Source organism: Gallinula chloropus (assembly GCF_964237585.1).
Source record: "Gallinula chloropus genome assembly, chromosome: Z".
Classification (NCBI taxonomy): Eukaryota; Metazoa; Chordata; class Aves; order Gruiformes; family Rallidae; genus Gallinula; species Gallinula chloropus.
Window position 1 is genome coordinate 63,768,933 of NC_140089.1, and position 24,505 is coordinate 63,793,437.

The following is a 24,505-nucleotide window of genomic DNA, read 5'->3' on the forward strand; positions in this document are numbered from 1 at the left end:
GGATTCTACATTACAGTGTAATTTGGTACCTTTATCCATTAAAGGTATGGATAATAGAATCCTCCATAATATTATCAAAAATAATTTTGAACTAAAAAATTCACTTTAAGAGACAGTTCCACTATGAAGGAGACGTAATCTTACCTGTGTATGTTATCTTGACCAGATGGGACTACACCCAGGTTTGCTGCCTTCACTACTCTCTCAACTATCACAAGTCTAGCGGAGTTCTGCGGAGCAACAGCTATCGTAGCAGATGTCTCATTCATTCCTGTCAGCATCCCTGAAACATGTAAGGATTTCATTATGAATACCTTAAGATTTACCCACTTATTAAGCAAAACAACCCAAATAAAGCACTTCTAAACAAAAAAAACGCATTTGCATAAAAGTTAAATCATTCATTGAGAAAAAAGATTTATAAAAAATTACATAATTACATTAGTTTAATGTATTACTTGCAATGCCCTACTATTAGAAACAGATTACTAATAACTGAACAATGATGTGTGTGATATCAATGCAACTGTGAAACCAAGATGGTTCATTTTCACACAAAGCATAACTTGTAAATGCAGAAATGAAATACTAAGTAAGACTGATTGGGAAAAGTCCAGTTTAAGTAAGAACATATAAAAGGCATCATATAATCTTTCAATTATAAGACCACTGCATTTAATTATAATTTCATATCCAATTGCTAAAAATAATCTTGAAATTCAGATAGTAGTCACTGGTTCAATTTAGTTCATGAAGTCACATTAGAAACGAGGAAATTCAGTTAGTATCCATCTCTCTAAAATGTCACGATAAACTATTTGATTAAAATAATTTGAGTATCACGATGACATGGAACAGAAATATCTAGATTACATCCAAACACGTGACAAAAAAAGCAAACAAGGAAATGTTATTCAAGGTAATTTTAACAAAAAATCCTACTTTTCTGTCCTATGAACTTCCATTGTTCATTGCCAGAGACTTGTGTTGATTAAAACCCGGCAGTACCTATAACACTTGAAAATTTTGCATGTACTTTTACACTATGTTCAGAAGCTGAAAAGGCAGTACTTTAGGCAGAAATATGAAGAATCTGAAATCCATAGTACCGTTAACCATGAAAACAATGCAAAAGTCTCTAAGGGCTAATATTTTAGGACTGCACATACAGTTCTACCCCAGAACAAATGGCACTAAGATGCTTAATAGAGCAATTAAAACACAAAATCCAACATTTTAATGCACTAGAATGTGCATTAGCTGCTGTCACAAAATAAGAAATATCCAAGTAAAACTGGAATGGCTCATAAGTAAATAATAGGATATTTTTGAACATGATCTGCTCTTGAAGAGAACAAAAATAAGCATACAACTTCTATAAAAATCAGCTTTATCTTGGGAATAGAACATTCTGTTTCAAATTGTTTAACTTCGCTACTAGGCAAAAGCTTTAAAAACTACATATGCAGACTAAAACTGCTTTTAAGCAGAGCACAGGGACTGACATAACACTGCTGAGAGATGTGTGTACTCATTTAGGATTTAAACCTTCTCCATTAAGCTCTATTGAAGAGCAAATGCTGAATAAATGAATGCAACTATGTTTATGTTAAAAGCCTGTTTCCCGCAGCATGTAATTAAAGGAAATGTTGTACAAAGCCAGTACTTTTGTCAAGCTCCTGTAAATGGAAAGATGGATAGCACTCAGAGAAGTGAATGCATTGCTTCATATTTAACCTTAACACTCTTGTCATTAATGGTTTGTCTAACTTGTTCTATAAAAGACAAGGTACTGCTCCATTGAAGTAAAATTAAAAAAATCAACTAAACCATGCTTTTCAGAACAGAAGATTCATTATCGTCGACTAATGTATTGGCATAAAGCAAAGTAACATCCTATCAAGTAAGGCACACATTCAATCTGCCTTTTCACCCCCCTTTATTTTTAACTCATGCTGTTTTATTGTTATAGGCAATTTGTACCACTCAGCATGACAGTGTAAACTGAATCAAGATTAATTTACATGCAAAAGAACACTTAGGAGAGCAGCATGGTAAGCAAATGTATTGTCTCGATTGCTGAGGTGGAAAAGAACCTGGAAAGAAAAAAGGGTGCTCTAATTAAGGGGCATCAAATATGATTGCTCGAGGTAGTCAAGGGCCAGAAAATAGTAAATGTCCAACCATTTAAAGAATTAGCATCTTGCTTGTTAGGAAGACAATTTGGATATATAAATCTTAATAAAATTAGGTAAACAATTTGTTTACTTAACTAAGGTGTTTGGTTTTTTGTTTGGATTTTTTTTTAAATGGGAATCAGGTGTACAGTTCTAAAAAAATGTGACAGAATTATTTAAAAACATATCTGTAGGGGAGAAAAAAAGAGAGAAGTATTTATAATTAAAGTAGTTTTAACTGGTGATTTTAAAAACACCATCATAAAAAATTCTGATTAATGTCCAGCTGTAACAAATGCATGCCACCTTTAATATTGCTCGAAACATGAGAATCTAAGAAAACTCTAGTCAGAGCACAGAGCAGCAATTAATCTGGGTTACCTAACTGATACAGTGAAATAACTGTACACATTTTTAATAATAAAAGGAAATTAAATTGGAAAAATTAGCAGGTAACATGGTATGTTAGCTACCAGACTAGTCCTGTTTTTAAATGAGGCAAGGGGAGCTTTGCTACTGATTATTAAAAGCAACAGACAAGTAAAAATTTGGATACAGAGATCCCAACAGTACATGTCCCACTCATGCAGAATTCTTGCTGCAGAAATGGGACTTTACATGGGGATGTGAAAACAGAGTATAAAATCCTCAGGCCTAAAGATAAGTAAAAATAATCAATCAGAAAGCTAGAGTACTTTGGCAATACCATTTTTATCCACTGCTTCCAAATTGTCAATCACATCAGCTGCTAGTTCAGCTGCTGCCCCGGGGAATTCCCTCACCAGAGGATTCCCCAGCTCCGGAGGGAAAGGAAGGGAAGGGAGGACAGTGTAGCAGGGCTAAGCGTATCATGTGCAGCATGTGGATAAAACCAGCTTTCGAGGTTCTGCCGCTGCCACTAGATAACATGAATATTCAATAACCTGTCTGTTTCCCTCTCCTTATGCCATCAGGAAGAAAATGGACATATACAAATGTAACAGACAATGCAAAACAGCAGAGTGTAATTGAGTAAAGATGTGTAGCAATGAATTGTCATCTACATAGTAGTATAATACCGGCTATTTCCTCTTTAGCATTCTTATTATGTTACACATGCAATTTAGATGTAAAAATCCTTAAAACTCATACATATTCTCATTCTCCCCCAATATAATCTTGCATTTCTAATATTCCCCTCACTCCTTCACTATTTTTTACCTATTTGTTTTGGTTGCAAATAAAATAAGGCATCTCCAGGTACAAGACTTGAAACATCTTATGCCCAAAAACAAAAAAAAAGGAAAAAGAAAAAGCATGACAAGTGAAAAACAAGCTATATAAATCAGATTCATTTGGAGAATACAGACAAATCAAAGTTAAACACAAAATAGAATAATATATACCAACTTATAAATTGCACTGCATTTATTATTGTAATTTGGATTTTTCATTTAGCAAGATCAAATAGTAATTCTCCCCAAATGCTAGCTGCTCCTACATCTTTGTAATAAATACTTATGTAAAATTTAGAGCTGAGACCTCTATTACCATGAATATTCTGTAACAGCTGATATGTATAAGAAAAAATATGCAATAGAAAAGGTTTTTAAACCTGTGGTAAATTTGCCGGCATCAAGTCCTGCATCAAAGAATGAATTCAGGAAGACAGAGAGCGCGATACAGAAATGCCAAGAGACCTTCATGGATTTACAAATACTTCATATAAACAAATTTTCAAATAGCTTTATTCAGAGTAGCCTTTCTGCTCTATTAAACATAGCAAACAGCTGCCAGATTTATTCAGACAAATAATCAACAACCATAGAAGTAAAATGGCAGAAGAAAAAGGAATTTTGGCAACAACTCCACAGAGGACTACAGCTATTCTCCAAGTACACTTCTATGTGCTCGTGGTTCTGTATGGCCAGTCAGGAGGAAAAAAAGCCCTCAGTCACAGTAAAACATACAAAACCTATCAAAATATCACAAAGCAAGCAAATATAAAAACAGGGTGGGGGAAAAAGAAGCACAGTAACCTGCCTTCCCTTCACTACAACCTCAGCTGCAATTTTTAGAAGGGAACGGTTTGAAATAAATGTGCCACAGCCTCATTCAATCACTCACCTTGGTTTGCTGAGCAGGTATAAAGCAGAAAGGCAGGCTTTAGCCAGCAAAGGGTAAGAACAGCAAATAAGTGTCAATTGGTTAAGAAAACAAAGCACAATCCTAACTTTTCAGTGCAGCCATAAGCTTAACTGAGAATGATCTAAGCAATATTTAATCTACTTACTTAATCATCCAAAAATACAAAAGCAAGAAATGCTCAAAAGCAATAATTAATAATACACAGCATTACTCATTGGTGTTCTTGACTGCTTGATGGATATACTGAGTTTCTGAGCCTTACACTGGAATGAGACAAGATCCCATGGGCATATATTCTCATCTCAATGTGGAGAGATTTATACATGTAAATCCCCATACATTGAGATAGATGAGTAAATACTATTATATTTGAATGCATCAAAAATGTAATAATTTGTATTTTAAAATAACCAGGAATCATATCCAAATTAAGGGTACGGTCTGTCCCATTTAACACATGGTTAAAGCTATGCACAATTTGCCCTAATTATTTTGTATAAAATATTCAGGTCACTAAAAGCTTGTATGGAGGTTTGTGTTTGGACCAGCATCAAAGACTTAACATTCTTTAAAAGATGCGAGATTAGAAGAATGTGAAAGTATATAAAAGATGTCACCTTTCTAAAAGGTGACAATTTTTTTTGTATTCAGTGTTTGAAAGGAAAAGCATTAAAAGAATCTTCAAAGAAGCTGGGGAAAAAGGTATGCTAACAGTATTTAAAAGTAGCGTTGGAATAAAGACTAGTAAAGACAGATACTGTACCAATATGTATTTGGTTTCCTTGAGCTGAGGTTTCAACTTTCTGCTTTACTGCTAGTAGAAACGACATTCACAGGATAGGAAGCCAAAACTCTGAGCCAAACGACATTTTCAGGTTAAAGGGTGGACTTCGTGCTTTTTAAGACACACTGAAAGGCTGTCAAGTTCCAGTGCACATCCTTTTTAAGATACCTTAAAATTAGTATGAGACTGAATGCTAACAGACTAACACAAACAGCTACACTGGAAGCACTTGCTCTGTGCTTAGAAATTGAAAGGCACACAGTCCTCATTCAAATACATTTATTTGAAGCTGCTGAGATATTTCTCACCTTGCTCCTTCTTAAAGTCTTTCTCTGACATTGTGACAGGCAAAAGCAGTTCTCCAACAGGGGGCTGAATGTTAACATTGAAATGATCATCCTTTGTGCTGGGAAAAGAAATTACAGAGATTCAACCAAGTGCTTCAACACAGATTAGTATATACATATTCAGCTCCAAATTTACTACGAAATCTATAAACAAAGTAAGACCTACCTTCATGATTTCTACCTTGTTAATCCAAAAGCCTGCTATTTTCTTACATCAGTAAAACTGATCCATTTTCTCCAGTACAAATGCAATTATTAATACAGTATGAGTGCTCTCGTATTTCTGAGAATGTAACTTTTACTCATATTAATGTTTATTTGTAAGGCTGACATCACACTCAAACTAAATGCTGGCAAAGGAAAATATAATATGCATCCTACAATTTCTTTAAAATAAATGTTATTTACATATTCTGTCATCAGCAACCACTATCCCAGAAACAGGGCTATACAAAAGAAATGTATTATTTTAGACAAAAAGCATTATTATTGTCTCCTCAAAAAAAAAAAAACCCTAACATATTTGGGATTGAAAAGAAAAAGCTTTAATAATTTCATTTTTACAACATTTTGTATATTTAAACAAAACCAGACAGCGTACTGGTTGATATTAAAGCACACTGGAAAAATCACATCATTTGAGGCAGTTTTCATAATAACAGAGAGTAAAAAAAATTACTATCAGTAATAACTAGTATCAAATGCACAGATTCCTCCTTAAGAACTAAATACCATACAGTGAACTTAGTCTCCCTAACTATTCAACACTCTGAGTTTCCAACTATCTTGTCTTGGTGTTGTCCAAGTCTACAGAAACTCAAGGTATGTTCTCTCTCCTACATTTCACTAACTACAGTGTAAGGGATCTGGGTAGTAATTCAGGATATGTACACCCAGTCAGAATCTTTGTTAATGCTTAGAGAAATGACAAAGTTTTAGAAAATAATGGTTCTTTCCCTGATGCACCAAATAGTCAATACATATTGGTTGCTGATATGCATCAGGTATCTTACTTGAATATAACGACACAATAATTTGAATGGAAAATAGATTTCATCAATTAATATCCATGGTATTTAAATTGATTTCAAACTTTTGTTACTGATTTTTTGTAACTGCCACGTCAACAGACTGATGGAAAAAACAGCATGAGATCAGTAATATCGAAAGTGTATGTCTTTCCCTCCTAAATATGCAAGATAAACCACCTGACAACAGGGAAGCATTTTATGGTCTCATTACTAAAACTTTTAATCCTTACCATAATTACCCAATTTCACCAGCAAATGCTTAAGAACAAGTGTATTATTACTTTCTGACTTCTGAAGTGTTATAATTACTCTTATGAATGTCATCTCAAGTATGGGGTTTTCAAATAAAACTCAGCATTAATGCTAACTTTGTTGAATATTATTATTTAGTCAAAATACAGTGAAACAATCCCTTCAACTTGGTTGGTATTTCCTTTACAAAGAACCATTTATGAAATGCTGCTTTTAAAAATTTGCTTATCTTACAAATTCTCACTTTTCCTATACTACTTTAAACACCATCCAACTCCAGAGTTTGGCTGGCTGGCCTGATCGAGTGCACTGTAAAATAACAAACTTAGTATTTTTGTCTTTAATTTTTCTTTTGAAAACTTATAAAAAACTCCAGCAGGGTAAGAACTTAAGGATGGATCTTTAATCAACTGTCTCATAACTTTTTGCTGTTTATATGTACTACCTGAACTATGTAACAAAAAATTTCAACAATACCTTCATTGGTATTGGTTCAACTGTTCATGCAACCAGTGTTATTTTTCATATTTAAGCAAGATGTGCACTATGTAATTCAACATGAAACGGATTTGCTTACAATGATTCATGGCCTACATTCTCTGGACATGCCATCTGTACATAAACTCAACATGTAACATCAATTATTAGATTGCTTTGAAATAGTTACAACAACTTTTTCACAACAAAAGCATGAGCATAACTTGGATTTTATATGGCCGTGAGAGAACCACTTGACACCTCTGCTGTTAACAAACATTCCACTACCCTTTCCCCATGTGATTAAAAAAGCTACTAGATACTCTATGATAAACCATGAACTCTTCATAGTCTGCAAGCAGAAATTCTGATTGCCAGTTGGTCTTTAAAACCACTTTATTCTTAATTTCACTTTAGCCAGCATCTGGTTTACTTTGCATTACTTTAATTTCAGTGTACTTCACTAAATTTATTTTTCAGGCAGAGAAAATCATCCTTCCTTTTATCACTCTATCACACACTTTCCAGCCTAAATATACAGCTTTTGTTTATTGATCTGCATCTCTTTCATCTTTTATTAGAGATCTGGTAATATCTCATTTAACAAAATTAATTTCATAGTTCCTTAGAACCACAGAACAATTCAAGTCAAAAGGGGCAACTGGTCCTAGTTCCTGCTCAACCCAGGTCTACCTTAGTTCACACTGCACAAGGTCTTCTCCGTTTGAGCTTTCAGTATCTCCAAAGATGAAGATTTCATCAGCCATCTAATGAATAAGTTTAGTAATAAAACTGTGCTTTGCAGTACAACTATGTGATTTCCCCCAATACACTGGAATTTAGCTTACTATGTATTTAACTTATTTATACTTTAAATACTATGACTCGTATAAGTTATGTTTAAAGAAAAAAACCTGCAGGAGTGTTTTGAAGCACCAAGCTTAGTTAGCATTTACGAACCTAGCCGACAATTGGTTCAAGCTGCACTGAAACATCTCTCAGGTCATGTTGTTGTAATTGTTGTCAGAAAGCTTCTCAGCCCAGTTTCTAACTTGTTTTAGATTTCAAAAATTAAAGACTGCATTTTCTGCTATTAGTGAGTAGAACAGACAACTTACATCCTTAGTGAAATATGTATGCTTCATGAGAGGTCTGCAGAAGGAAACTCTCTAAGTATCAAACAATTAGGGACTTCCAAAAACAGTACCTCGGCACTAGTTTGCAAAATCTGTTTTGTATTTAATTCCAAACTTCGGGGCAAGTACTCAACATCATTACTCTTACTGTTGCCTTAGTAAACTGTATATACTGGATTTTTAAAAGACTCATACCACTTCCATGATGCAATTCCCAAGATCACATGAATTTACCTTCTGATGTACTCAACTAAGATGAACAAATAAGAGGTGATAATTCTCCCAACAGGAACATGGGGAGACATGCTATCTCTGTCACAAATGATACTGCAAGAATAACATTAAATCCTTTAGAAATGCACAGCTTTACCTCTTCTTCAGATGGCTACAGCTATCACCTGGTTCTCACTACTACATGTCATTTGAAACTAGAGTTCATTTTCCTTCCTCCCTCTCACTTCCACCAATTTTTTTCAAAGGATTGGCTCCAAAGGGCTCCCGGGAAAGAAGTTCTCTGCCATAACAAAAGACTTGAGGACAATCATGGCAACATCTTCTTTAAAACTAATACAAATTATATTATCTCTTGTAAATGATTTATGATAAGACTCCACGATGATTGCCTTTAAAGTCTTAATTTTCAAAGCTTAAAAAAAAATACTAGTTTACTAAGAGTCTGAGGAATGTTCTTCCTATTACCATTTTTTGTTTCACTCCCAGTAGCTGCTTGACCCAAAATCCATCTATTCAAAACTAGCTCACTATTTTCGTCTTGTATTCAAAAAATCTCCACAGATGATGAAAAAAGAACAGAAGAGTAACATCAGCTCCCTACATTGCTGTAAAACATGGAATGGAGAAGTATAGGAGACTTTGCTTATAGGTTTGCTGGAGAGGAAAATACGGCACCCTGCTATTACAAGAAAAAAAGCCATGGTAATAGAAGAAGTGAAATTAGTTGTTCATGCCCAGCCCTGCTTTCTCCAGGTCAGTTATTTATCTCGATATATTTGCTTTCTGGAACTGGGCCAACTGACTACTTTAGAGTAATGAAGTAAAGAGTACCAGATTGCTTGTCTTAATATCCAACATCTGTAAACAACTTAGTGATCTGCTGACAACGCACAAGGGAAGGAAACAGCAAGAAACAAGTGAAAATATCAGTGACAGTGATGTGAAGACAATCCTGCATGTCTAACATAAGCTTTTAGTATATTCCATAATAAATTCTACAACATACATTCCATAACATATTCTACTACATAATTTTAGCAAGGTACTTTTATGCAAGTATGTACACCTGAATAAAGCTTGCACTCAGTACAAATACTGACTGCTACTCAACTGATCTCCATTTATTTCTCTTTGCAGGTAGAAGTTCTGCTTGGGAAGGTCACTATATCAATGCAGAGAGTGAGGTAAGAGAATTTCATGCTGTAAAAAAAAATCCCTCTTCCTTGGAAAACAGAATTTAGAGCAAAAGCTGTTACAGTAGGTAGAACCTGCAGACAGCTTACTGAACAATGTTTTCAAATCTCATTCATGGAATTTATTTTAGAAAATGCTGTATTCTTCCTGCTCTATCAACCTCTTCTGGAATACTCAGCAAGATGCTCTCTTTATACAGTCCAGGGCAGATGAGGTGAGTGACTGGTTTCTTTTCTATCGCTGTAACAACATTAGAAGAGTATGTATGTCAAGGACTGGAACAGGCTGCCCAGAGAAGTGGTTGAGTCATCATCTCTGGAGGTATTTAAAAACCATGCAGATGTGGGGGACATGATTTATTGGTGGACTTGGCAGTGCTAGGCTAACAGTTGGACTTCAAGGTCTTCTCCAACCTAAATGATTCTGTGATTTTATGTACAGGCTCCCAGCTCTTCTAAGTAACACTGGGATACAGGAAATGCTGATATAAGGTAACCAGTGCATGCTTGTAAAAACCTGTCACATGTCACACTATTTTCTCATAAGCTCATTATTCTGAGCAAGAATGGAAGGCATCGAAGTTACTGCTTTCATTTCATTTCTCTTTCTTCTCTGGAGCTCGGATTGTACTCTTTGCACCTAAACCTTGAGAAAACTAGGGGAAGAGATGCATGGTATGGACAAGTTCCTTATGCCAAATTGTTTCAAAAAGAACTACACAACATCCTCACATTTTAAAAAGAACGGGGAGAAGAAAGCAGGGTCTCTTTAATTGTATCTTCAAAGCTGTGGTTCTTTTAAGGCTTTGGGCAGAGCTAAGGGAATTGGAAAGAGGGGATGAAAATAATAGGGAAGAAGAGGAAAGGACAGATCTCCTTATACAGCTCTCCATGTTGCAAAGATGACATCTCCTCTTCACCTTTAGTCACTTGCCTACAAGAAGCTAGAGATTTGCCAACTGGGATTTACAAATGCAGACAGGAATCCAAAATGCTAAGTACATGTACACAAAGCAGGGTAAGGGCATATATATGTTGTAACCCGGTGTTTGTAACATTCCTTGCCTTTTTTCTCTAGTGTCTTCACTCCAAGGATCCAAGGCCAAAATTCTGATGTAGCAAAACTCCCAAATCTTTGCTCAGACATTTAAGGAAACTGGTAAGCTGTGAGAAGTATCTGAGAAGATCTTCAAGGTAAAGGTATGCAAGATAATGGAGATAAAATAAGAGACAGTAGTAGGATTGTTAAGATGGTGATCACTAGTAGCTCAAGGATTCAAAGGAAAACATGCTAAAGTGGAAATACATAAAATCTGACAAGGAAAAAAAGTATTCCACAGTGAATACAGTACTGAAGACAGTCTAATCACGGATGCCTTGCAAAGGCTGAAGTCTCTTACTGGGGTGGTGAATATAGTAATGCTTACCTAGGATTCAACAATCACTAGGCTACTTTGCACATGAGTTAGTCAATAACAAATTGCTTTTAGGCTGTGTATATACTGCTTGCAGAATCCAAACAAAGCAACGCAAAAAGAAACAGCAACACAAAAATCTTGAAAGACTAAGTTCCTCCATTTATTCCTCTTTAACTTTCTGCTTGAGAGGCATTATTGTGCAGAACACCAGTGTGGCTGAAGTACCATGCGTCTGCAGGGAGACGGCACAAGAAAAATAGCTCTGAAGAGATGCTGTCCTTACAGGTACATAATGTGAGCATCTTAGTACACCTACTAAACAAATGCATTTGGCACAGTTTTCAAGTTATGGCATTTTACCTCTTTTTAATTAGATGGGAGATCCTGGTAAGCTTTGCTTAATAAAAGTGGTATTTATGAGGGAAATCTTTCAAAGCTCAGCCCTTCAAACCTACAATGCAGTTTCTCCTTCACTGTCCTTGATTTGTATCACAAATTCAGCAAGAAAGAGATCTAAATATTTTATTACTCATGCTAGGTTTTTTCTTTATACAGTTTGTATTTATTGACCCACTAATACAACAGCACATCCCCAAGCAGGAAGGTAGTGTTTGCTATGCAAAACACACAGTCCATGATTGGCATCTAAGGCCAATTGATCTACCCATTACCACTATCTCTCTACCCCCACAAGCTTTACTACAAAGTTATTGATTTAAACACTGCCGATCGGTTTCCATTTTCTGATTTTGGGCAGGCCAATTAAGAAAGTGAGTAATTGTGATTACACTGCTTCAGGATCAATTACATTTGATGCAAGACAAAGTGCTCCTCCTAGAACAACGTAAAGAAAATGATTATGATCAGGAACACTTCACTGCTGAACCTTGCTTCTAACAAAAATGCAGAATAACTGACAATGACTTTCAAAAAGATACACTATCAGGAAATACAAGAATATCGACACCTTTTTGTGTGCAGTATTATTTGACAAACTTCCACCAGTCATTCTTTCTTTTGCATGTGACAAGTGAAAAAGGCTGTAGCTGAGTTCTCTGACACATTGCCCCTCAAAATATCACACTGCATGATTTTTTGTTCAATGTTATTTAACATGAGTAGGATTTTGAACAATATATGCTTTAAGAGTAAAATAGCAGATATAATGATAAGAACATTTTACCTATTTTTATACTATTTTCTAAGAACTGGTGTCAAAGAGACAAGGCCTTATCAATTAGCAAAGGAACAAAGTAAGCAATTCCTATTCTTAATTTAATTTTAAACTTAGCTTGAGCTTTGTCATTGGACTCACATTGTCCAAATCATTAAAATGAATACACCGCTGAGGTCTGAGGCAAATCTATATACAGTGATGTTACTCATAGTCTGGTCGGTGTTCAGGAATATTGATCTGTCTTGTTTGTCTAATAGGAAAATAATAAACAATTACTAGGCAATGTTGGAGAAAGTAATCAGTTTTTATATATCACTAATACAGCAGACCTCCCAAAACATAAAAGTGATGATCTGCATAAAATCAATGTGTTATGCTACATTGCTTATCCTCATCACTACTAAGATTCTTAGCAATAAATGGTGTAAGTTTGGAATCAAATCATTAGTATAGTGAAAATATGTACTTGAAAGAAAACTACATGTTCTATTTAAAGAAAAATGTTCCTGATGAATAAACTGAGCATATTTTATTAAAAAAAAAACCTCAACCAAAATGTATTTAGGGAAAGAGAGCCTATCATTACAAAGCAATTAAGAAATTACATTGCCTAGAAGGGAACTTCCCTTCCAAAACAAACCTAGCATCAGGCAACAGTCCAAAGCTGTTTCCAAATTCCAGCAAACAGGCCACAGACCAGCTACAACTATGTGATGCTCATAAGCTACATGATGCAGATATCTTGCTTGAGGTATCTTTAAAATGACTACACATGACCATCCATTGCACAGGAAAAGGTAGGAGCAGTTGGGGGAAAAAAGTCAGTAATAAAACTTACATGCCCCAAGAACAAATTTTATTTACAAGTGTCTCTTTTGGAGTCACTTGGGTACATATCTGTTAATATTTTCCTGCTATCATTAATAATATCTAAGTTGTGCAAGCCGTGCTTAGTAGTAGTAGTAATACACTAAAACGTCTACAGTACAGAATTTTCTCAAAGAGCTTTCCCTGAACTGGAATGCAGAATGTGAACATCTATTCAATACCCTTTTTTTTTTGTGCAGCAAATAGAAAGTAGTGCTTCTTCCAACAAGATATGCCAAAATCCAGTATTTCAAAACATGTAAAAAAAAAAAAGAATCATGCAGATCTGTTCAGTGCCTTTGCACAGTTTCAAAGACAATGCAATCCTATTCAGGAGGTCCCCCATCCACTGATTCCAGATGTTTAGGCACTGCTACTGTAAAGTTTCCCTGGTTTCAAATGGTACTTAATAACAGACTTCTCACTGGGTGAACAGGTACCCTACTAGCCTAGAATGCAACAGGAACTCATACAAAGGAGGATCTTGAAAGTGCCAATAATGAGCATAAAAAGCATAAATCAAGTATATAAGACAAAATCTAGTTGGTCTGCCAGTTACTTGTTTTCATTCTCTCTCTGAGCGTTTAAAAGAAACCACAGCATAAGGAATAAGCTTCTTAGGCCAGCAAATTTTGGGGTTGGTTTCACGCAGTCATGTTATATAGATCACAAACAGCCATAATAAGCACTTGAGGTGGTAAAATTGCTCACACTATGTGCTTTTTTGATTTGTGATTTCTTATAAGGAAGAACACACACAAAACGCTCCAGCAAACTAGTCAGACCTGACTGCTTCCTTCAAGGTGGTGTTATTAAGAAGAATCCCATGAAGAGGGGGAAAAATAACAATAAAGCTCAGGAACAGAGAGGTGATTCTAAATAGGAATTGTGTCTACTTGGTATAATTTACACCACGGGAAAAACAGGAACTACCAAACACAACTCAATTTTTGAAGTTCTACATGCAATTTCAATCCTAGCTTAACACTGGATCTGTGTTTTTAGAAGAAAGCGCTAAAAAAAAAAGGGAAGACCAAAGAAAAATGGTAATTCATGCAAGAGTAAAACCAAACACTAATTATGTTTTATTTCTCCAAAAACTTGTCCCTACTTGGGTGTACATCATACTGTGCACTGTTGTTCAATTTTTAATATATTTAATAAACAACAAGTCTGTGACTGCTAAGTGAACTTGCAATACACACTACTTTTGCCTTTGAGTTCAAAAAGTTACCCTCCCCCTCTCCAACAACTCACCATAACTGGAAACTGGCTGTCTGAGTAGAATCACAGAAGTCGATACCCATCGAAACGGTAATGGATCCTGCAGGCTCGAGGCACTCTACATGAAAACATTTTGAATGGGTACACATGTACACATGCAAAGCAACAGAAGACCCCAGATGCAAACCCCCAACCTCTATTAAAAAAAAAGCAGTGCAAACCAAGCCACTTCTCAAATTAAGGTATTAAGAGACATGCATATTCTTAGTTTCTTGGCTATATCACTACACTGTTTTCCCAGTGTTGTAGAGCTAAGGCTTTGTTTCAGTAGGAAGCAAAACTTGTTCTTTCCATAGTTTGGAAGTATTAAAAACAAATATTGGAGCAGAGTTTGACTTCTCAAGATTACAAGAACGAGAAAATAAAGCACAGTTAAAAGCCAAAATTAAAATGATTGAGCAGGCAGAAAATTGTCTAATTTCCAGTTTATTCATTAATGTATCTGATGCTTTACAGGAATTGAAGAGTAGTCAGCTGCTCCATGATAAAAGGAAACAAGATTTAATTGTATTTTTTGAAAAACATGGAAAACATGGAGGTGATGCAGTGAGGCAAAGACAAAACTAATACTAAGGAATGAGTAGAAAAGAAAGTATTTCAGGAAAAGAAATCTGTGTAAAGCATTGAAAGATTACAAGCTTTAGCTCAAATTCAGGTTAAACTTGAACTTAAGTCTTCGAGCTTCATGTTTTTAAAGAGGATTTCAAAGGCATCTAGCCAACAAGAAAATAGTGAGCACAGGGACTTAGGTGAAATTATTTGGCCCACTTCTACTGGCCAAATCAGCAGTATTGCCAACACTAATTGCAGTGATGGAGGCAAAACTAGACTTATACTCCAGCAGGAATACCTGTCCACACTGACATTTCTTCTGCTGGTTTCCCTGGGAAAATTGTAGGATGTTTTCCAAATGCGGAAAATACCAAAGGTAGTAAGAAGTACAGGGCAAACTGATTTCTAGATAAAGTAACAATATAGAAAATTTGCATTCAAGCAAGAGCATCAACATCTTTTGGAAGAAATGACAAATGATGTAGAGGTTATTTTCTGCAGAACGAACCAGCAGCTTCACGGGACAGATACCACCATAATGTCTTTCTTTGGAAAAGAAATACTTTAAAGTGTAGGATGGTGTTGTGGAACTCAAGAAACCTGAACCAGATAACTTAAATTCCAGATTTCTTTTGTGTTTTTACATGAGAAAAGTGAATGCTACCTTTCACGGATTTACTGTGAGCACACTATCTCCTCATCTGCTTTAAAGTATTACTAGTTTTCTGCCTGTAAGCCTTTGTGACTTTATTTCTTTGTATGTTTAAAGGGAAAGATCTAAAATTGGGCTGGTGGTCAAAACGAAATTTAAATCAGAACCCCACAATGGACTTATCTTGAGCCATAAATACTTAACAGTTCACTTAACACAAAAATTATTATCTTTCCTAGGAGCAACTGCCTTGATTTACTATGTATCATTACCAAAATCAAATGATTCCAAAAATTTAACTCTGAAACAAGCTGAAGTTTATAACTACTGAAATTTTTACCTAACTGCTGCGCTGCTTTGAGAATTTCTGTATTCTAACATCACATGGATTTTCATAGAAATGTAGCTCATCAAGAGGGAAGAAACACATCTAAAATACAGGAACTTGTATGAAAATGTAGCATCTCTGTTCTCTCCATTTATATGAAATAGACACACTTCTGTTCCTACCAACTATACCACACAATATCCTAAAACAAAGAACTGTTGAGAAAAGCAAGTAGTCTGTGTGCACAGGTACTACCCGTGAATAAAAGTTGCTATGATCTGTGTTCTTCTCTCTCAGGTCTTCTAATCTTTTCCACTAAAATAAATTTTGCAAAAAAATCCTGATCAAGAAGATAGAAAGTAAACCAATTTAGGCTAGGACTGGCTTACAGCATTGCTTTCTACCTAGTCTAAGGAAGCCATACTTTGTGGAAGTATAGTAGATAGAAACTGGACTAATACACAATTCCACTCCGCTGCAAAAAGCTCCCAAGAGAAACAAGGAAGTTCTCAGCCGCCAAACTAAACAATACATCTAACAAATGATCTTTAAGCTTGGAAAGAAAATAACTGTGAATATATAAGTCAAAAACTCATTCTTGATTGAAACCTGTTACAGCCATTCTGGACCAGGTCTGTAAAAGAATTGAAGTTTGTGGATAGACAGAAAAAAATGTATCGTATCGACTAGAATTAACATAATTGACTTTTTGAACAAATAGGCAAGCTTTCAGTCATGGAAATTCTGATCTAAGGAGTTAGCTAAAGGGGAAAGTGTAATTAAATTGTTGTTAAATTTAGATTAACTAGGAAAAGAGAGCTGCACAAGACATACATATATGTGTGTATACATAAAAATATGTATGTACGTATGACTATGCTAAACCACTTTCCTGTATCTGAAATTTTGCAAAGGATTAAGATGCTGTATTTTTGAAGACAGGACAGGATTACCTATTGGATTAAACTCATACATCCTCATGCCTGGAGGCATTTTCTTCTCCCCGATGTGAATATTCTCTATCTTCTGATCAGTTGTATTTGTTACTGTCACTTGCACAGGTACCATACCATCACCAAAAATGCCTGGCTGTCTTGAGAAGCGATAATTAGCCGCTAATCCTTTTCCACTCATTCGATGAAGCAGTTCATATGTTTGTGTTGGCACAGGCACTTGGGTAGTGACCTGTTAAGTACAAAACAACAGTTGGTGAAGGGTGTAAGGGAAGAACATATAAACGATTAAGTACTGCACTTTTCACTCAGCTAGAGGTCTTCTTTGTAGGCAGAATTTTAGTGAGCTAGAAACATGTAAGGATATATGCAAACCCACAAACTGCAGTAACAGATGTCAGATAACAGAGCAGAAAAATAACATTTTTGGTGCCGAGAAACACCGTCTTTGTTTTATTTCCCTCAATTCCCATTATAAATCTGTTTTCAATTTTTTAACTCCACAGTTACCCATTAAATTATCAGAGGCTGTTTAAGAGTTAGAGTTAAAATAATTACGTTGTTTCTAGCAAGAAGCATTTCTCTATTCTATGCATCAGAACGCAAGGGTGATCCCAAGCACCATGGAAGTAAGAGATTATCTTCCCCTTTTCTTGTCATGCAACAAAAACCTTTTGGCAATGTTTTGGAAATGCACCAGTCAATTGCACTAGCCAAACAGTGGTATAGAGCAGAAGGATGTCGCCACTTTTTTTAATAATCTTGCTGTCATACACAGTCAGAGAAATCACAAGGATATCTGGGTCCATTCTATCCTGAAGCATGAAAGACGTTGAGTGTGCAAATTTCAAGAAGGTACTGCTGGTAAGAAAATCTGTAATCACGAGCTCAAAAGTGTAAGGAATATGCAGAAAACTGCAGAGAAGTGAATGTATTAAGCTTTAAGGAAAGGCTAAGAAATTACATGAAAAGTAACACAAACAGAACATGAGGTTGCAAAAGCCAAATGCTCATTGCAGAAATCCCATTTGACTGATAAATGCACTGAACTACAAAACTTTGTAGAATATCTCTTAAGAGACACTTGTTCATCTCTTTCTACTGTTTAGTGTCCATCTTCTCTTGCACTACACACATCCCTGAAGGTGTTCAAGACTCCCAAGCAACTAGCAAGGCTTATTTAACTTCCCTACAAAACTCTTACAGGTTGCCACATTTTCCTCAGCGCCGCATTTAGCATTGAAGGGCTGATCTGACTACTTAGTTGACACTCAGTAGCATGAGAAGCAGTAAGAGCAGGGATTAAACCCACATCGTGTTACAGAAATGGGACAGTATCTGGAAAACATGAGGCAGTGAAAAACCCTGTTGAACTTTCTAAGTTAGCAAGCATTTAACAGACTTTTAATCTCCAAGCACCATATCCTGAATTGGAAGGCCAGGCTAGTAATACCCTCAAATGAGCAACCTAAGAAGATCAAGTAATAATTGTTTAGAAATGTGAGCACTGCGAATACCACACTGGTGAAAGCTGAAGAAAACTACATCAGGAAGTCAGTAAACTTGTATTCCGAGGTGGCTATAGGAGATGCATTAAGTTTCACACATATCATACTGCGTGAAGAACAAATAATGAAGGAAAAAATTCAGGTTTCCCATCCCCTCAAAAATCAACCACTATGTGACTAAAACACACACAGAGGATGTGATCAAGCAAACACCCACTCAAAAACTTCCACATCAGATTTCACTTTCAACTTTCTACCTAGTGTTTCTTTCCCTAATACACAAGAACTCTGGTATTGGTATTTTAAATACAAATTAATGACATACCAGTAACCCTCACTGTAAAGACTAATGACAATGTCAGAAAACGTGTGAACGGAGGAAACTTCACATCTCCTACTTAAAATCTGTAAAATTTACTAATAATTGTGAAGTAAATTGGTGAAGTTCAGATACTTTCCTCCACCTAAAAAAAAAAAAAAATTAACAGCTTTCTCAGGGAAAACATATTTAATTTCCCTATATGTCCAGAAAAAAAACAGATATTCACAATAGAACATATAGTCAAATATTTAAATTTCTGTCCCTCTTCAAATAATAATAATGATACCACTTGAAGAATACAGGCACCATATTTTTAAACTGGTCACTTTTTTTGGTCCAACTGCTGATGAAGTGTGAAAATATATAGCCCTTTTGTCCAACAACACCCTTCACTGAAATTTTACAAAACCCATAATGGTCAGGTATCTTTTTTACCCCAATGCCATTTTATGTGAAATATACGTGATAAGGTTAGGTTTACCTTTATGTAACTTATATGGATTATATTTATAAAATAATGACTCCTGTGACATCACACAACTAGAAAGGAAATTAATGGAAAGAGTACAGACTGTATGGGCCTTCACAGTTACTAAAAGTTCAAAACTTCTTTGAATACTAAAGCCAAACCTTCGCAGATTAACACTCTGCTTGGATTTACAGAAATAATTAACAAGGTCAAATTCTCAAAAAACAATTCAGTTATCAGGAAATAAGAAACGAGGTACTTCGAATAATAAGTATCTTAGTGGTATATAGAAAGACAATCGCAGTACGAGGTTATTAGCAGAATCACGCTAGCACCTGTTATTTAAACCACTGATGAAATAATGAGTAAAGCTTAAGTTTTAAGATGTAATTAGGATCTCATTTTTACATTTAAGCTTAGCCTTTAACTTTTAACATTTATTTCAGTTTGCACTGAACATGCATAATAGAAAAGTTATTTCATGAAATGGTTCAACCATTTTTCATTAACAAGCTAAGAAATATGTTTTATTCCTGTTAAAACTAGTATTTTGAAGTACACTAGCTTCTCTCTGCTGACATACAATGGATTTTATTAATACTACTTATTAATAGGAATGAAAACTTTCTTAAGAAAGTCCAAAATGTAGAAAAATGTATATATGCAGACAGCAAAAATACCTCACTCTACCTAATTTGTAACCCTGACTAAAGTTTTAGTAAAACTTTCCTATGATTTTCACAAATTTAATCCATGTCCCTTTCAGCGGTACTTCGCAAGTTCCAGTCCTAATTTCACCTGTGAGCCCATTCACTTTTATTTTCAATATAATATACACAGAGCAACAGACATGCAAAGGACAGCCAGAATAATGACATTATGTTTTAACCACCTTCCTCCCTGTAGGACATTAATTTTCAGTTGCATTTAATGCAGCAGTATTAGAAATAAATAAAATGTACATGTGCTGAACAAAGGAATTTAGTTCTGGAGAATTCTCCAGAGCCCTCTACTTGCTAGTAAGGGTTTAGAGCTGGCAAAGGTTGGTGTAACTATAATGCAGTCTATTTAACTGTTGCATTAGTCTGGGAAACAGACCTTTTGGTTTTAATTCAACCGCTTTTAATGCATACGATTACAATATTCAAAGAAATGCTCAGTGCAGATACCTGCAACCACTATGGGGTTAAATGCCCTCCGAAGAGTTAACCGAACAAGAAGAATCTAGTAACCAGGAGATAATCCTCTACAAATCTCACACAGCATATGTTTAAATAATAGAAGTCGTTTGTGTACCTTTGGATGGTTTATGAAAATAACCAATCAATTCTGCAGACACAACATTATTTCTAAAGGAAATCTATGTGACTCATGATGCCTGCAGATACACAGAGACAAACCACACATATTTTATCAGTTTATTACAGTAAGCAAATAAGCGTGGAATGAGAGTGCACATAACTGTCTACTTAACGCTTACTGAAACATTTATAAGAGCTGTTATCTCCCTAATAACAGACAGACAGTGTGCAATTTTAGAGAGGAGAAAAGCTTCATATTTTTTAACACTTCACTAAAAAGTAACTGAAGAGTGTAAAATGAAAAATACTCTGTGCAGTTAGCTGGTAATGGACCATATTATCAACTCAAGTTAGATTTATAGGATACAAACTAGTCACTAATAGTTATTTTATGACATAGCGTGTCTATTGTTTTGGGGGGGCTGGTGTGAAGATTATTAAGATTAAACTTGCAAAACTTTTTTTTAACATATATACAGCTGTTTAAAATGACAAAAATAAATAAAAAAAATAAACAGACTTTCATCCCACCCCACTTTGACTGAAAGCCACCACAAATTAAAAGTCAGCGCAGGGACTCCACAATGATACCATAAAGGAACACCATATCAGTATGAGTCAGACTGGCCCCCAAGCTAACTGAGTGTGTTGAAAGACGATCCATCACCCTAAAGGAAGCTGCAAATATTTTTAAACTACCTCTTTGATAAGAACAAGAAGGACAAATTTGGATTTTTGCCTTGAAAGTCTCCCATGGAAAAGGATAAGATCACTGACAATAGTTTTGCCTTTCTTTATTACAACAAAGATGATTAGTTACAAGCCACTGCATCTTCTGCATACAAACTTGCTTCTTTTAGCCAGCTCAGCAAGTTTAAGTTAATACAAACCCTGATTTTCCATAATTATTTAAAATAAAAAGCCCTGCAAATTTTATTTAAGCTACTAAAGAAAACAGAGCTGGACAGCCTTTCCTATATGAGATATTATAATCATTATTGCACACAAAATTTTCTGTGGCCTTTTTTCTCCTGTATTTGTTCCTTGGCTTAATGCTGTAATAATAGATTTTTTTGGCTGATTCAGAAATGTATATACGTTTAGATGAAATATACATTACTGCAAAAAATATTTTCTTCCAAGAATAATGGTAATTCTATTCCTCTAAATTACATTCTGTTAAAGCGGTGGACTGAATCATTTAATCTACGTAGCCCTTCTACTGCCCTCCTACTGGCAATATCCATGACATAATCCAAGAATGACCTACTGAGCTGTGAGAGCTATATCCTCTCACACTCACTGCGAGGCAATGCTTCAGTAACTCTGCAACAGCTAAGAGGAGGACCACCATGTAGCCCAGCCACATTTACATGATCTTTCAACTGAAGCTATGAGAGCAATTTAACTATAATTTTATAGCATTAGGAGAAAGATAGAAAACCAGCGAAACAAATACTCATGAACTTTTTTTTTGCTCTGCTACCAGTTACATATTACTTAGAACCATGAGCAATGCCTATACAGTTCTTACCAAAATAAAGAATCAATAATTCATAAAAAGTAATAATAAAAAGCAAAGGAAGAATTGCAGAAAGAATGTCAACATCCTACTCTGTATTATTTCAAGGGGCTGTAGCAAATCCAGTATTAGAGCATACTTAGTCATGCTAATATGGATTCCCAAACTAAGGGCAGCATTCCTCTGATAGGGAGTGCACAAACCAAACAAGCAAGCCAGCTCCTATTTTTTGCAGTCCAGAAAAGCGACAGGATACCATTATTCAATTTGGGCTAATTTATCTAGACAAACAGACCCTTGAGGACATCATGTCAAATTCTGGAAAATACTTAAAATAACTTTCTACCAAAGGCACATTTAACTGCTTTGCATCTACTAAGCCCCTTCTAAAAGCCATGTCTGATAAGAAGTCCTTCAATTTCTAATATATCCTAACTCTGCTCTTTTTGCACTGTCACCAACTTTTAGGCTCTACACTCCCCTAAATAATTAATATGTCAACACCACTAATTGAAAATTAGCATATTAATGCTCATATCTTTAAACCAGTATTGGTTTCAGGCATTAGACAGTGAGTTCCAAAAATTCTTACTGAATTTAAACATTGACTTTTATTTTCTTTGCAAGTTTTTAGAGATGAAACTCTAGAGATTATTCTATCAAAAAAACCCAAATAACTCCCATTGCTTCTTAAACCACATGGAGACGAATCTCAAAAAAAAAAAAAATTATCCCTTTTGTAATATTCTTAGTCCCTTATATTTTTCCGTGGTTCTCTTAAAATATAACCAAGCAGAGAGATTCCCAGTAACTATCAATAAAAAGTATTGCTCTTGGAGCATAAAAGTAACTCCATAATATAAAGGAACCAGATTTAGGCCTTAACCTGGAGATCATAAACCGTAGAAAACTCTATTAATCCCATACCAGATTAATCAAGCACTTTTAAAACTGAGTGTACACTTGTTTTGTATTCTATGTGTAACCGGGGGGCCAGTGAAACACACTGCATTTTGCATGTGTAACAGAAGCTTAAAGCTTTACATTACACCAAGACAGGGGTTTATTTGAGATTTGGCATCTTTCTCTTTCGCTGATCATAATCAGTCACTTGAATAATCCAGTGAAAATATTAATGAAATCTTTTAAAAAAGTCACACAAAAAGGACTTTCAGCAGCCACAAGTGGGAATATTCTCATGATTTGTCAGGATTGTAATACAAACACGAAGAAAAGGGCAGAACTCAGTATTCTAATTATGGGCCACAACCTTGGTATAAATTTAGAAGTGCACAGTCGTCACCACAGGGTACTCTGGGTCCATCAGTGGACTATGAAAAGGGCTTAAACAGACACTAAGGGAGAATTTTCTTTTAACCACATTGCAAAAAATTTCTAAAATCAATAGCTCAAGCTGTTATCCCAATCCAGGTTTCAACTTTAAAATTATGGTGACCAAATGAAATGGTGAAATTCCTATCTGTATATGGGAAACCTCAGGATTTACTACCATTTTGTCCTACAAATGCTTCTATGAAACAAAAAGCAGATGGTCTGGCGGCCAATACATGTGTGTGACTGTCCATCAGCACGGCATTTTAAACTCCTTTACAATAGTCATTAGGTGTTCAAGGAAAAGGCATTCTCCCAATATGCAAACAAGTAATTTACTGCAGTTCAGCCATTCAACCCTTCCAGTGACCACTTATCTGGAAAGTCTCAGGAATACCTGAAGCAGTGTAAGAGTCAGAAAAACATAGCATGGTGGCAGCTTCACGTTGCATCCTAAATATGAATTTGAAATAGTGGATGCTGCTGAGAGGCATTAATATAGATTTTGGCATATAGAAGTGTTTTCTAATATATTACTTTTATTTTGGTATTATAGATACCTTGAAAATAAAAAAGTATGACCCTACTGACTAGAATATATAATTTTATAGTTAGTGTTGTATTATAACAACTACTGCATATTGATTTCTTCCAATAGAAGCACTTGGTTTAAACTTTCCCTCAGAAAAGGACCTCTTGTGTCCTTCAAGTGAATAATACAAGTTGAAGCACTTACTACAGAATATTACCTACAAGCCATCGTGAACCTAGCCTATAAAAAGCTGTATTTCAAATCTAGTATAGATATTTTCATATGCTAACATGTAAAACACATTTTAGCTGGCTTGAGACAACTATATGTGAATCCTGGTTGCTATATTTTTGTTGAAGAATGCACCATGTTATTTTGGCTTCTATCTGGATGGTCCTAATGCACAGTAATCTACCTGCTAGGACAAAATCCAAAGTCAGCACTGAACCCAGTGCATATGTACATCTGTTAGCACTTCTTCAATGTGGTTGTGAATTTCTGCATGTACTGGAATACATCTCATGTATGAT

General features: G+C 35.3%; 1 protein-coding gene across 1 annotated transcript in view; it reads right to left on the bottom strand.

Annotated features, from left to right (window-relative positions):
- The window catches only part of AP3B1 (adaptor related protein complex 3 subunit beta 1), a 162,253-nt gene that overhangs the window by 13,385 nt on the left and 124,363 nt on the right, over positions 1-24,505 (bottom strand). The window contains exons 23-26 of the mRNA XM_084278227.1: positions 16,990-17,221; positions 14,478-14,562; positions 5,397-5,494; positions 145-283 (exon numbers count right to left, since the gene is read on the bottom strand). Coding sequence (XP_084134353.1) covers positions 145-283; positions 5,397-5,494; positions 14,478-14,562; positions 16,990-17,221 — 554 coding nt within the window. The remainder of the gene's footprint in view (positions 1-144; positions 284-5,396; positions 5,495-14,477; positions 14,563-16,989; positions 17,222-24,505) is intronic.